Below are 14587 nucleotides of genomic sequence, written 5' to 3'. Positions count from 1 at the left end.
TTTTAATTTTTATCTCTCATACCTTATGACGGTTTGAACTTTATTTTTCAAATATCAACAATTATAACTAACAAGATTATTTTATAGGTTCATTTAAATTATTTACTGAAGATATGACTGGTTGGACAAATTTTGGATCAATATTTCCAATGTTTTTAACATATTTAAACACAGGTGATAGGAGGTTTGGCCGAAAAATGTCTAGAGATAAAAATAGCAGCATTCAATCCTTACGTCATTAATTTAAACTGTTAATAAATGTTTTAGAAATAATGAAATAATAGTCTCAATTGGACCGACGAATCGCATTTTACATAATGTGTGTGTATTTTATAAGATCAAGATACTTGAAAAGACAGACGTCTTTAAACNTGGGTTCTTGAAAAGACAGACGTCTTTAAACCATAATTTTGATAACGCCTTTTTTAAATTTAAATAGTGTAAAATGTATTATTGACAAAAATAGGTTAAGATATATAAGTAAAATTTTTTGTTGATGTTCTATGAAAATATAAAATTTTTATATTAACTACAAAGATTACATTGTAAATTGTTTAAGTTTCTAAAATTGTTTAGAATCTCTACAAATGATTATAATCATTTGTTACATCAATGTTACATTATTGGATTATTGCATTTAAACTTGCAGGTAATAATAATAATGTTTTTTGTTTTCTTTTTATACACCACACGGTTTGTTTCATTATTAAAATTAATATATTATTATATTATTAAAATGACCTCAGTATCAATTGTCAACCTTATACCTATGACATTTTACAATTGACCCATTTTGAATTATACACAATTTAATAATTATAATGATACTAAAGCCATACTTTTAGCGTAAAATACAAATCGTACGAAACATAGCCAGATAATAACACCGAAAAGTTTGAATCAGAGATCTAGCTAGGGTTGGGTTTATAGCACCTTGCATATGGTTAAGATAGACGTAAAAAAATTGATGATTGTATTAGTTTAATTTATTTAAACCCACCTCTTCATAGTAAACATTTATAAATTTTTTAGAAAATACAATAAGTTCGTTACAAGCAGATGAAAAATTGTTGGTACTTATTGTCTCAGGAATGTCAATATTTAACACTAAATTTTGTACTGGAAACTGTTTTTCATGCGTATTAAATAAAGAACGGTTTGTCGTTTTGTTATATTTAAGAAATTTTGAAATATTTTTAACGTATGTTCTTGTGTATAATTTTGGTATTTTCTGTTTAGTTTGATCACATTTGCTATCCAAATCATCCAGTGAATAATTTCCAGAATTTATTTCCTCGAGTAATTTTGTTATTGAATTACATAAACATTTTATATTCGAATAGCAGTTGTCATGCAAATATTCTCCTAAGAGTATATTTAAAGAAACCAATGTTTTATACATTATATCAAATATATTAATTGTCTTATGAACTGCATCAAAAACTTGCCGCACAAAATTTATATATAATGCATCATATGGATTTAATAATTCCGTTTCACAAAAATCTAATAGGAAAATTACATAATCGCAATATTTAAACAGTATTTCTGTATAAATGCACTTGATAACTCTTAATATGTGTTGTTTTTTACAATGAAAATTAAGTTTGTCTGTTGGGTGTCTAAGAATACGCTCTACGCTTATAACTTGGTCATTAAATACAATATTAATAGGTTTCAACGATTTCCATCCACTTTCTTTAGTGATTTCGTTTATTAGTCTGATTCTCTGTTTTTGAGTATTATTTTTATACATATGAACTGGAGGTGTGAAATAACTAAAAAAAATATATGAATTATGATTTATTCAGTATACTTCCCCTAGTTTATTCGTTAAATATGTTTTAATAGAAATGTATAGATTAAAATTGAATTCATTTTTATGAACCATTGTAAATGTCAAGTAAATTGTAAAAAAAAATTATTCCTAAGGTTTGATTTTAGAGATCTTGAAAATATGATAGGAATTTATTATTACAGTAAATAAAAATTACCCAGAATATTTTTTTGTTTATCATAAATAAATAAGAGAAATTCAGAAAAACGGATTAGAGAAAATTAAATAAGGATAATATCGGTTTTTTCAACATTATCATAAAATAAATATGTGGTATAATAAATATACGAATATTTTTTAAATTATTGATAAAATTATATTTTGAGTACACAAATTCATTACACAGTTGATAGCTTTAAGTAGCCACAAATAAAAAACCAAGATAATATGTTTTATTCGTCTACTATGTAATAAGATACTTAAAACATTTATATATGTTAATATACAGTTTTCCCTAACTCTACAAAGATTTCAAATAGATTTTCTTACCTTTCCTCTTTTAATTCTAAAACTTCTTCAAATCCAAGATTTTTGTATAAATATTTAGAAATTTCATTATAATAAATTTTAAGCCATTCACATAAATATTGACTTAACTCAATGTTTTTATTTTGTAGTGCTTTATAGTTTTTTAAATTATCTTCTAATAAGCATATTGGATTATAATTGTAAACTAAACTATTTTTCTTTTTAATTTTTTGATAGGTCTTGAAACCTTTTCCTTCGATAAAAGTTTTCACGTCTAAAATGACTTCACAAGCAACATTTTTAGTGTTGGGATCGTTTGGATTGACAAAAATCTGTGTATTTTGTTGACTTTTTAATGTTGCATATTCTACAAAAGTATAAATTTCATCTACTATAGGTACTGAGAATGTTTTTTTCCATTTTGCTAATAATTTAAAATCTATGTTGCTAAGATAGTTCATTACATTGTATAACTGTTCAAACATGGTTTTTGAATTTTCCACAGCACTTTGAAGTAAAACTGTACAACTTAATAAATTATCTCCCTGGTTTAAGTCGTAATATTCTTGACATCGGTTAGCTATAGTGCTAATATGATCATTAAATGTTTTGATGACTTCTGCGTACATATAATTTAAGAAATGAATTATAGCATCAAACTTTTTTGATACTGCTACATTACTTTCTTTACAAATAATATTCTTAATATTAGAGCTTATCTCTGTAGAAGAGCCATAATCAACTTCCAAATACTGCATAAAATCCCATCCAACTTGTTCACTTATATGATCCATAACTTCTATATAATATTTTTCATATGTTTTTGGCCTTATTTTGCAACTCACAAAACATTTTGAAGTTAAAATCCACAAAGTATAACAAATAAAATAAAATAACTTTGGTAACATTATTCACAGTTTAACATGCAAAAATCTTATAGTTAGTAAAATTTTATTAGAACTGATTTATTATTTATGTGTAATATAAATTGTAGTACTTAACATTTTTATATCATTTTAATAATAATATTTTAAGCCAATGCGCAGCAGTTGATTATTTTAAGCTGTTTATTCATTTTATGCATGTGTGTTATTTATAAACTTGAATTTATGAAATGTAATACGAATTAGGCAAATACTTATTACGAATAAAATTATACAGATTAATTTATCATAGAATAAAACCTTTTAGGAAAGATATTTTAAAAATAGTTATTTGAAGTAATTTTAAATGATAGGAATGATTTTTTTAGAACAGTATTATTTCGGAAAACATTTATCTCAGCTCTCACCAATCCGATTTCTTTCAACGATACGTCAAAAGATCACAAATCGTATCTAGTCGAAGACATTACCCTCAAAAATTGAAAAAATTTCTCTCGTTCCCCGTAAAAGGTGAATTCTTCAAAAAAATTACAAATTTAAAAATCGCTAATTTTTGAAATTTTTTTTTTAAAACTGCCATAACTTTTTCAAAAATAAACAAATCAATATATAATTTTTTTTTTAGATGCTTAATGTATTTACCTATCATTTGGTATATTTTTTTATAAATTTGATCCTCTACCAACCCACAGGAGGATTTAAAATGACAACTTTTTCAACTTAATTTTTTAAAGTTTTCCAGAAATACTGACATTTTTATATATATCTTAAATTAAAGCTAATGTAATGTAATTTATTATGGAAAAAGAAAATTTCGGATTTTATTTTGTCTTCACAATGAAAATGGCTACAGAATGCTATTTTTGTGTGACAATTCTAGATTTTATATTTTTAACTTTATAATGCTATATTTTTTATAAAAGGGTATGAATCAACACAATTTTTTATGAGAAATAATATTTATATCCCTTTTTCAATCGACATACTTTCTCTTAATCAGGATATAAATAAGTAAATAGCAGGTTATGTAGCTTTTCGGAATAATCTACTAATTTTTTAAAATAAAACACTATCTAAAGATTTGCATCGAAGCGTTCTTTTTCATAGTGACTTTAATTACTGTCAGATATCATTATACTTGAACTTTACGTCAACACTATGCTGCGAACCTCCTATCCTAGGTTTAAAAACCATAATTTTGATAATATCTGGTTTAATTTCCAATTTTAATAAAATTTAATACAAATAAAAAAGAATCTATAATCAGTGGTACCATAAGTTAGAAATTGTCATGACCAAATGACAAAAATCTTATGATAACTGATAATTTTGTTCGCGACGCAATTGAGCTTGAATTTGGCGCTTGTTCACTAGATTATTCGTCCATTCCCATCCTATTCATTTCTTGGATGTTAGATAAAGAACTATCTTGGATAGTTTAATTAAATTGTCACACTGATGACAAAAGCAAGTTTTTAAACCAAAATTTTATAGATAATTTTGTTGTGTATTATATAGATTTGCAACTGATTATTGACTTTAATCAATCTTTGTATTTATTAATAGTCACATTTCTTGTTATTGATTTATATTTATTGGTATTTTTATCGATTAGTTATTATTGAATCACATAGACTAGTGTTATTTATAATTGGTTGGCTTTTTAATTTTTTCTATTTAATTGTTATTGAGTATATTCACTGTATAAGTGCGATATTGTTTCCCGCCCCTGGTATTAATAAATATATTTTAAAAACAATTAAATTAGTATTACATAATTACTATGTTATAGTAACACATTATAGCCAAAAACTTAATAACATAATATTATTAATATTGTTGATACCAAAGATAGAATTAAAATTAATATATTATTATATTATTAAAATGACCTCAGTATCAATTGTCAACCTTATACCTATGACATTTTACAATTGACCCATTTTGAATTATACACATTTTAATAATTAAATGTTTACTATATTATCGCTATAATGATACTAAAGCCATACTTTTAGCGTAAAATACAAATCGTACGAAACATAGCCAGATAATAACACCGAAAATTTTGAATCAGAGATCTAGTTAGGTTTGGGTTTGTAGCATCATACATATGATTAAGATAGACGTAAAAAATATTGATTATTAGTTTAATTTATTTAAACCCAACTCTTCATAGTAAACTTTTATAAATTTTTTAGAAAATACAATAAGTTCGTTACAAGCAGATGAAAAATTGTCGGTACTTATTAACTCAGGTATGTCAATAAGTAACACAACATTTTGTAATGGAAAGTGTTTTTCATGGGTTTTTTTCGATAAATAGCAAATATATTTTAGGAATTTAGTGATATTTTTTACGCATGTTGCGTATAATTGTGGTATTTTCTGTTTACTGGTATCACATGTGCTTTCCAAAACATCCAGTGAATAATTTCCAGAATTTATTTCCTCAAGTAATTTTGTTATTGAATTACACAAACATGTTACATTTGAACTCTTGTTATCATGAAAATATTCTCCTATTAGTTTATTTAAAGAAACCAATGTTTTATACATTATATCAAATATATGAATTGTCTTATGAACTGCATCAAAAACTTGCCGCACAAAATTTATATATAATGCATCATATGGATTTAAAAATTCCGTTTTACAAAAAGCTAATAGGAAAATTACATATTCACAATATTTAAACAGTATTTCTGTATAAATGCACTTGATAACTCTTAATATATGTTGTTTTTTACAATGAAAATTTAATTTGTCTGCTGGGTGTCTAAGAATACGGTCTACGCTTATAACTTGATCATTAAATATAATATAAATATGTTTCAACGAATTCCATCCACTTTCTTTAGTAATTTTATGTAATTGTTCAATTACTAGTTTTTGAGTAATATTTTCAAATGAATGAATTGGAGGTTTGAAAATACTAAAAAATATATAATGTGAGATTTATTAAGTATATTTCCTCTAATTTTTCCTTTAAATAATGTCCCATAGCAATTTATAGATTAAAATTGATTTCATTTTTATGATCTATTGTGAATATTAAATATATTGTAAGAAAAAGTTATTCCAAATGTATTATTAGGAACCGATTATTAAAATACATTTTTTTTGTTCATCCTAAATATATAAAAGAAATTCAGTAAAATGAATTATGGCAAATTTTATAATGTTAATAACAGTTTTATAAACTTTTTCATTAATTAAATATTTGGTTACATAAATATTATTTCTAAATTTATTTATAAAATTATTTGTGAGTACATAAATTCATTATACAGTTGATAGCTTTTAGTAGCCATAATTATTGGGAAACACGAAAAATATATTTATAAAATATTATTTTTCGTCTAGTAAGTAATAAGATATACTTAAAAATAGATTTGGTTCTATTTTATGTTTTTTATATACGTCAATTTATAAGTTTTCTATATTACTCTACAAAGTTATCTAATAGATTTTCTTACCTTGCCTCATTTAATTCTAAAACTTCTTCAAAACCAAGATTTTTGTATAAATTTGTAGAAATTTCAACGTAATACATGTTAAGCCATTCACATAAATAATAGCTCAACTCAATGTTTTTATTTTGTCGTGCATTATAGTCTTTTAGATTCTTTTCAAGTAAGCACTTTGGTGTATGATTGTAAACAACTGAATTATTTTTGTGTTTAATTTTCTGATAGGTCTCGATACCTTTTCCTTCGATAAAGCTTTTCACATCTAAAATGACCTCGCAAGCATCATTTTTAGTGTTGGGATCGTTTGGATTGACAAAAATCTGTGTATTTTGTTGACTTTTTAATGATGCATATTCTACAAAAGTATAAATTTCATCTACTATAGGTATAGAGTATGTTTTTTTCCATTTCGCTAATAATTTAAAATCTATGTTGCTAAGATAGTTCATTACATTGTATAACTGTTCAAACATGGTTTTCGAATTTTCTATAACACTCTGAAGTAAAAATATACAACGTAATAAATGATCTCCCTGGTTTACGTCGTAATATTCTTGACATTGGTTAGCTATAGCTCTAATATGATCAATAAATGTTTTAATGACTTCTGCGTACATGTAATTCAATGAATTAATTACGGCATCGAACTTTTTTGGTAGTATTGTGCGACTCTCTTTGCAAATAATGTCTTTAATATTAAAACTTGTTTCTGTAGAAGACTTAAATACCAAATTCTGCATAAAATCCCATCCATCTTGTTCACTTATATGATCCATAACTTCTGCATAATATTTCTCATATGTTTTTGACCTTATTCTACAACTTACAAAGAATGTTGTAGTTAGAATCCAAAAAGTATAACAAATAGGATAAAACAACTTGGGTAACATAATTCACAATTTAAAATGCAAATATCTTATAGTTAATAAAATTTTATTAGAACTTCATCATTTTTTATGTAAAATATAAATTGTAGTATCTAACATTTTTATATCATTTTAATAATAATATTTTAAGCAAATGCAGCAATTGATTATTTTAAGTTGTTCATTCTTTGTTTAAATAATACGCTGAAATAATTTTTTTATACTTGTGTTAATTATAAATATGAATTTATGAAGTGCTATACAAGTTAGGTAAATACATATCAGGAATAATTTATTATAGAACAATATCTCATAGAAATGATTATTTAAAGATTATTATTTAAATGTAATCTAAAATTATACGAATGATTTTTCTTAGGAAATTTTTAAAAATCAAACATAAATACAGTCAACTCGCGATATTACGAAGCTCGTTATAACGAAAATCTCGATATAACAAATAAAACTGTCGGTCCCTTGAAAATCTCGTGATATAACGAAAAATTACATGTATTTTAGTCCCCTCGATATAACGAAGTTTTTTTGACCAAAGCTATGTAACGAAATATCATATGATAATGTCGTCGTAATAGTTTGCTATTACGGTGTTTGTTTCGGCGTTTATCACGCGATAAGATAAATGACTCTACAACGTTATTGTAACCTTTACGTTATCGTTTTAATTTAATTTGATTTTTGTGTCAAAAGCGATCGCATGGAATTCCGCTCGTCGCTTTTATAAGCATGAGTTTTAAACGTGAGTGTTTGTCAATTTCTGACAAGAAAATAATATTTGAAGCAGTCGAAAGTGGCAAAAAGACAAAAGATGTAGCGATTAGTTTTCAAATCCCTTCTTCATCACTTTCTACAATTTTGAAACAGAAGCGATTTTTAATAAAACTGACGCAGAAGGTAGCCGAAAAAAAAGTATTTGTATTATATATAATACAAATACTTTAAAAATTTGGACTTGATCAAACAACCTCTTCCCCTTTTGGAATAATCCACCTATTTCTAAAATTTAAACAATATTTACAGATTTGAATTGAAGCGTTTCATTTTATGGTTATTTTAATCACTATCAGATATCATTTATACTTGTCCCAGCTATGCAACGTCCACGTCTTTTTGTTTGTTTATTATGGTATGGTATGAATCTTACAAAAGTTTGTTAAACTAATGAGACCAACGATTTTTATAAAAGTTACAAGAATCTAATTTATATTTAACATAAATTTAAAATTATTTTCAATATTTTACCTCCTTTAAGTTAAGAAAAAAGTCTTTGAATTTTTGAACTAGCTTTAATTGTACTTTTTAGCTAACAAAGCATACACTGTATAACTCCGCCAACCCCGCTCGCGGATATGACTTTTTCATGTTTAAATACTCCTTTTATAATTAGTGATAATAAAGGTATTATAAGTTCAATGACATACACGTAGAAGATATTGGAGATTTTTGCTATTCCTTGGATCTATCTAACAATTATTTTCTCCGTCTATTTAAGTTTTATTGGTTACATATAAAGCTCAAGTAAAAAACGTTTGAAGTGGTTTGTTCTGAATGAAAGTAATAAGAAGCGATATGATTTAATCAGAATTTATATTGAAAAGTAATATAAGAGTGGAAAAATNATTTAATCAGAATTTATATTGAAAAGTCATATAAGAGTGGAAAAATAAAAGCTAAGAACTATCGAGCTGAACTCTTATAAGCAGCTAATGTGTCTTGTCACGAATAAACGGTATTAAACATGTGATGTCCAATGATTTCCGAAAGATCTGGATCGTTTATATGGACATACACCATACATAACAATTAATCGTTTTGTGTTGCCTCGCTAATAAAAATACATGTCACGTGATTTGTGAGTATATTTAAAAATTGTTTGTGACAGCCGACGATGTACACGAATTACACGAGAATTTCACGTTCACTTGTAAACGCTAAACATTACAACAACGTTCCGTTTATACTTCAGGTCCTTGTGCCTAGACATAACCACTCATTAGAAACAAATATAAACGTGTCACGTATGAAATGTACAAATTTCTAAAGCATCACGAGTATACACACACAACAGGATTTTTGAACAATTTTTTTTCAACATTGCCACTATATGTACATATAGTGTCTACAAGTAATGATTGTATGATTATAAATGCAAAGCTATAAAAAAAAAACGTCTAAATTTTTTTTTTATGCTAGGAGACCTCAAATGTGTAGTATGTCAAAAATGTGTTATGTAAAATGAAACATTTTGGAAACATGTTTTGGCACGCTCCATTTCAAAGAAATAACCGAAGATATTTGCGCTCTAATAAGAAAATTAAAGAGTCCAATGAAAAAAATCAATACTAAGACGCGTTGCTTGTATAACGAATATTATCAATNAAATCAATACTAAGACGCGTTGCTTGTATATCGAATATTATCAATTGCTTTTGCGTAGTCGGCTTGTTCAAAGACCAATAACAATTAATCATCATATTAATAATATTAATTGTCGAAGATGCAATTGTATGGCGATGGTACAAGATACTTACAAAGGTCAGTAACTACGCGACTACTTATGTTTACATAAGTGAATTCTATTAAACCGAAGCATTAGGTGCTGGTCTAATTGCCAGTTGCCAGTGCAATTACGCCTCCGCTGTACAAGTACATTCGCCAAACACAGTGATGTCCATCGGCTACCGACTTGACGTCTTCATGAGCAATTGTAAAAGATTAACTCGGTACAGAAGTTGTATTTGCGCTTAATAGATTTCTTTCGCGACGTAAATAAATAATAAAAAAAGAAGCTATATTGGATATAGTTAAAACTGCTAGTAAACACACATCACATATTCGTTTGAGTTATGCACACACATATCTTCGCCGCACCACATGCGATTCTGCACAAAGCCGATCATAATGTCATCGGTTAATCAATTTACGCCTGTCTGTAGTCTACACGGACTTAGTGCACTACCACTATCGTTATTTTTTCATAGATACATTTCCTTCTTATGCCGCTAACTCGACTGTCTGGCGAAGTAAAAAATACATATACAAACACTTCAGCAATTTAATGACTTTATAGTTCGATCTATGAACATGAGAATGTTATGTAATCCATTATGCATTACGGTAAGCAAATCCCAATCACGACCGATGTCTAGACTTTTTTTGAGAAGTGGACACTATTCTAACCTATTGTTGTATATTCTTGTTCAAATAAAAACTTTGTACTACAGTAGACCTCCCTGGTGATACTTTGAGACGAAATTAATGAGCTAGTATACTTATATAGACGAGTTTAAACAGCCATTGACTAAGTTAATTGACAATAAAAGTGTTTTTCCAGTGTGACAACTGAACGGCGAGTTTGTAGTTAGTAATTTTTGTATGTAGTTTTGCAACGGTTTCTTAAATATATATGGTTTTTAACGAAGGAAATCTACTGTTTTGTTTATGACAGCTGTCTAAGCAAAGGTGACATAATATATTGTTAAATCTAAAATGGTAACAGCTCGCGATTATTATATTATAAACCGATAAATAAAATAACTAATCAATTTTTTATTCACTTGTCACGTAAGTTGAATAGAAGTCGTGTGAAGTGCAACACTGTACTTATATATAGAAATTTTACACTTAACTTTAGTAAGGACGGGTAAAATGACACAAATTTTCTTGTAGAATGCAAACGGAATTCATTAATATGATTATGGAGTTGTTTTACTTCTGAGAAAGTTGCGCAGCTAATATGTGTTTAATATAATAACGGATAAGAAAAACGTTTTTAATAGTTTTACATAGATACCTTTTCCTTATAATCAGTTGGCCAGANTAGGATACCTTTCCTTATAATCAGTTGGCCAGGTCTTATCCTATTAAAAAAAATTCAAATTGATTGTATAATGAATTAGGTATGGCTAAACAGAAAATACCGCTGAGGTTTTGGTGGCCAATAAAACAAATGTTTTGTCCCGACTATTATTTGGAGTCAATTACGTGGTATAATATTTTTAATCGTGTGAAATTGTTTTCCGAATAAATCAATTTTAAAATATGTTTACGTCAAATGATATTTATAGAGTTGTTGGTGCTTTTTACTGAGATGGTAAGGTGGTAAAAAAAGGAACGGTTGTATACGAGCTTGTCGATCTTTGTTTTAACTTCTTGAATACGAACACCTCTGGGCATCAGCCACCGCCCTCCAAAGAAACTAGCTATACGATGGACGAAACAGAATTCATCTTCGACAATACATCGGATAAGAGGCTAATAATATTTAGAATTGATAATGAGATATCACTTGTTTCCTGACACGTAGTTATCATTGCGTTTGTTTTAAGTGCATACTCCAGTAACGTATTTTTTTGCCAGTAGCCATCCTCTTTGCGTTTGTTTCACTCACGACTTCCCGTTGCGCTTACCGTAAGCTAGTCTTATAAAATATATCTTACACAGCAGCGGTACGGTGTTGTACATCTTTATTTTCCTTATTTTTCTAGTGGGCGAAGTTTGTTCGTGACTGATAGCCGAAAAATATCCGCTTTGTCATATAATCATTTTACAATTATTATAATTTTTAAGACCTCAAAGGGACCGACAATGCAAATGAGCTACCTCGCTAACACACTCGTTCGTCCGTGACCTTTCTTTTGATAGCAGCCGTCATTGGTTCCGGTATAGAAATCGACTTTAGGTACAGTAATCCGTACACAGAAGTCAGCTCGTCTTGAATGACTCTAACTAAATGTAGCGTCCAAGATTTTATTTTTAGTTAATACGATCCAACTAAGATATTTTGCTTAGTTTTACTGAATTCTTCACATGATAATTGGTTATAAAGTACAGACAATAATACTTATTTTCAATGTTTACCTTCAGTCTGAAGTACGTAAAGTTATTAGTCAACGATTAGTAACTTATTTTTTCGCTCAAACATCATTGGTTTATTATTATTATACAAGGAAAAGAATACGGTCGAAGTTAACTTCTAAAAATAGATGTAATTTAATCTTGTCGGAAATTATTCTTGATTTACTAAAAAAAATTGAAGCAAAATTCTGAACAAGCGTTAAAATTCAATACAGAATTCATCTAAATATTGTAGACCAAAGGGTATTTTTCATTTTTTGTTAACCCGTGTTATTTTATGTAACAGGATAATAATATTTGGTCTCTAAAGTTTCACTAAATGTCAAAAAATGCATACTCTAATGTACGTATATTATAACAAATTACAGTTTAATCAGTACTGTAAAATGTTCATACCTCAATGTAATGTATTGCTTAGAAAAGTTAAAGCTCGATTTCCATGCATTCCCTATCGTCTGGTTAACTTAATCATTGGCTTAGTCTTATTTTTTTAACATGCAAATTAATAATTGAAACCAGAAAGAAAGTTGGCGCCAGTCACATTGTTTATTACTGACATTTCCGCCCACGTTCATTTACGTTTGTGTATAATAATGCGATCTGGGTAAAAAATGAGAATAGTAATTACGTTCATTTTCTACGTGGTTCGTCATCAATCTTTTCAATTTTAAAATTGGCAATTTAGTTATGTGATATTGGGTATGGCGTTAATGATCCATCTTCGTTATTATGACTAGATAATACTAATATATCAAAGCTTAAAATGAATTTGTAATTAACATTTGAGTAGATCTTAAGTTGGTCAATGATAATTTCTTATAATGGATATAAGAAACATTAAAAAACCTACTTAGTGACGTTAACAAAGCATCATACAATGAGAATATTCAAATGTTTACATTGTTTTATGTGTTAAATAACTAATTTAAAAAAATTGATGTCGCGACCCACAATTAAATCTACATTCGACAAACAAAAATATACTGAAACAATCGTAAATAAAACAAGTCTATGGCTGTTTAATAAACTCTCGATATGATGTTTAATCAGACATACGATGGACTCCTCAATCATAATGTTGCATGTCCAAAACTCTTTAAAGGACTTGAAATAATGGTTCTTGTTTGCTGTATTACGTAGTACTCTATAGACTGATACTGTTATATTGTAAGTAAAGCGCGAACCCATTGAAATCCGAAAGAACATTCAAGTACAGAGCCGTGAATGAATTTCTATTAGAGTTTCCTAACATTATGTATACATAGAAAAACTAAACTGTCTACAATGAGATCTAGAGTATAAGCAGTTATTGAATTTCTGTGTGCACAACCTGTAGCAGCCGACCCGGTGTTCCAACAACATTTGATCGGGGTGTGACATCTCGGAAAGTGACGGCTACCGTTGACATAGCTAGGTGTCGCAATTCCTTCTCCGAGCATTAGAATAAGGTGGGTAATGGGCATATTGCTATAATACATCTAGGAAACCCCGAGGCAATAGACATTCGTTAGTATACAGTTAGTAAACGCTTACATGTATATTGAAAGCAAGGTCCGTGAGTGTAGGTCCACTACGGTACTAGTCCGTCTGTTAATGACAGCTCAGCTCCATTATGTTAATCTCAGGCATTACCGATATGTTTTTATCAACTGCTAATTTTGATTTTTTTGTTAACCGCAGCGACTACTTAAAACCCGCGCGATGTAGATTACCCTGTTGCCCATTGTTGAACAGTAATATGAAATCGTCGAACAGAACCTATTCGCAATTCGTTAACAACAGTGAATAATTTGTTGAAAAAATCTCTTGTGCAGCTTATGAAAAGAACCTGTTCGTTCGAATGTTGAATAATAATAATAATAATACAATCTTATTATAGTCAAATTGGTCAAGGAACGTAATAGAAAATTGTCTAATCGTATAACTAGATGTAATACTTCTCGGGTATCATGTTTTGAATTCATATACAATTGATTATGATGCACGTCATGTTGGTCGCGACGATTTATGTGAAACGCAACTGTACGTGAAAGGATCTGACAAACATTATGCTATTATATTGTCTTACACCATGCCGCGAAAATACCTTTGAAGATAAATAGGATTTATACATCAATTAGCTAACTGACGATTTATACGATTTATTCACCTACGAACAAATACATACGTTTATAGTGCAGCGCA

The 14587-nt window shown here is 28.0% G+C and overlaps 1 protein-coding gene across 2 annotated transcripts; it reads right to left on the bottom strand.

Moving 5' to 3' along the window:
- Positions 1-756: 756 nt before the first annotated feature.
- LOC126909222 (uncharacterized) lies at positions 757-7663 on the bottom strand. 2 transcript variants are annotated; one of them, XM_050691641.1, is made up of 3 exons: positions 7048-7663; positions 2327-2702; positions 757-1778 (listed from the first exon to the last, which is right to left on the bottom strand). In XM_050691641.1, the coding sequence occupies exons 1-3, from the start codon at positions 7550-7552 to the stop codon at positions 977-979; spliced, it is 1683 nt and encodes a 560-aa protein (XP_050547598.1). In that variant the 5' UTR covers positions 7553-7663; the 3' UTR covers positions 757-976. The 2 variants fall into 2 exon arrangements, with proteins under 2 accessions (XP_050547598.1, XP_050547597.1); XM_050691640.1 differs by lacking the exon at positions 7048-7663 and having other exon boundaries at positions 761-1778; positions 2327-3292.
- Positions 7664-14587: the final 6924 nt, after the last annotated feature.

The sequence above is a fragment of the Daktulosphaira vitifoliae genome, unplaced genomic scaffold, assembly GCF_025091365.1.
Source record: "Daktulosphaira vitifoliae isolate Bord-2020 unplaced genomic scaffold, ASM2509136v1 Scaffold_193, whole genome shotgun sequence".
NCBI classification, from domain to species: Eukaryota; Metazoa; Arthropoda; class Insecta; order Hemiptera; family Phylloxeridae; genus Daktulosphaira; species Daktulosphaira vitifoliae.
Note: the sequence above shows the minus strand (reverse complement) of the source record. Positions and strands in the feature narration are given on the sequence as shown.

Excerpts from the sequence above, each read along its gene's own strand:
- LOC126909222 (XM_050691640.1), bottom strand. The coding sequence starts at position 3,213 with ATGTTACCAAAGTTATTTTATTTTATTTGTTATACTTTGTGGATTTTA. Across the intron at positions 1,779-2,326 it reads TTAGAATTAAAAGAGGAAAG|TTATTTCACACCTCCAGTTC; the intron begins GTAAGAAAATCT and ends TATTTTTTTTAG.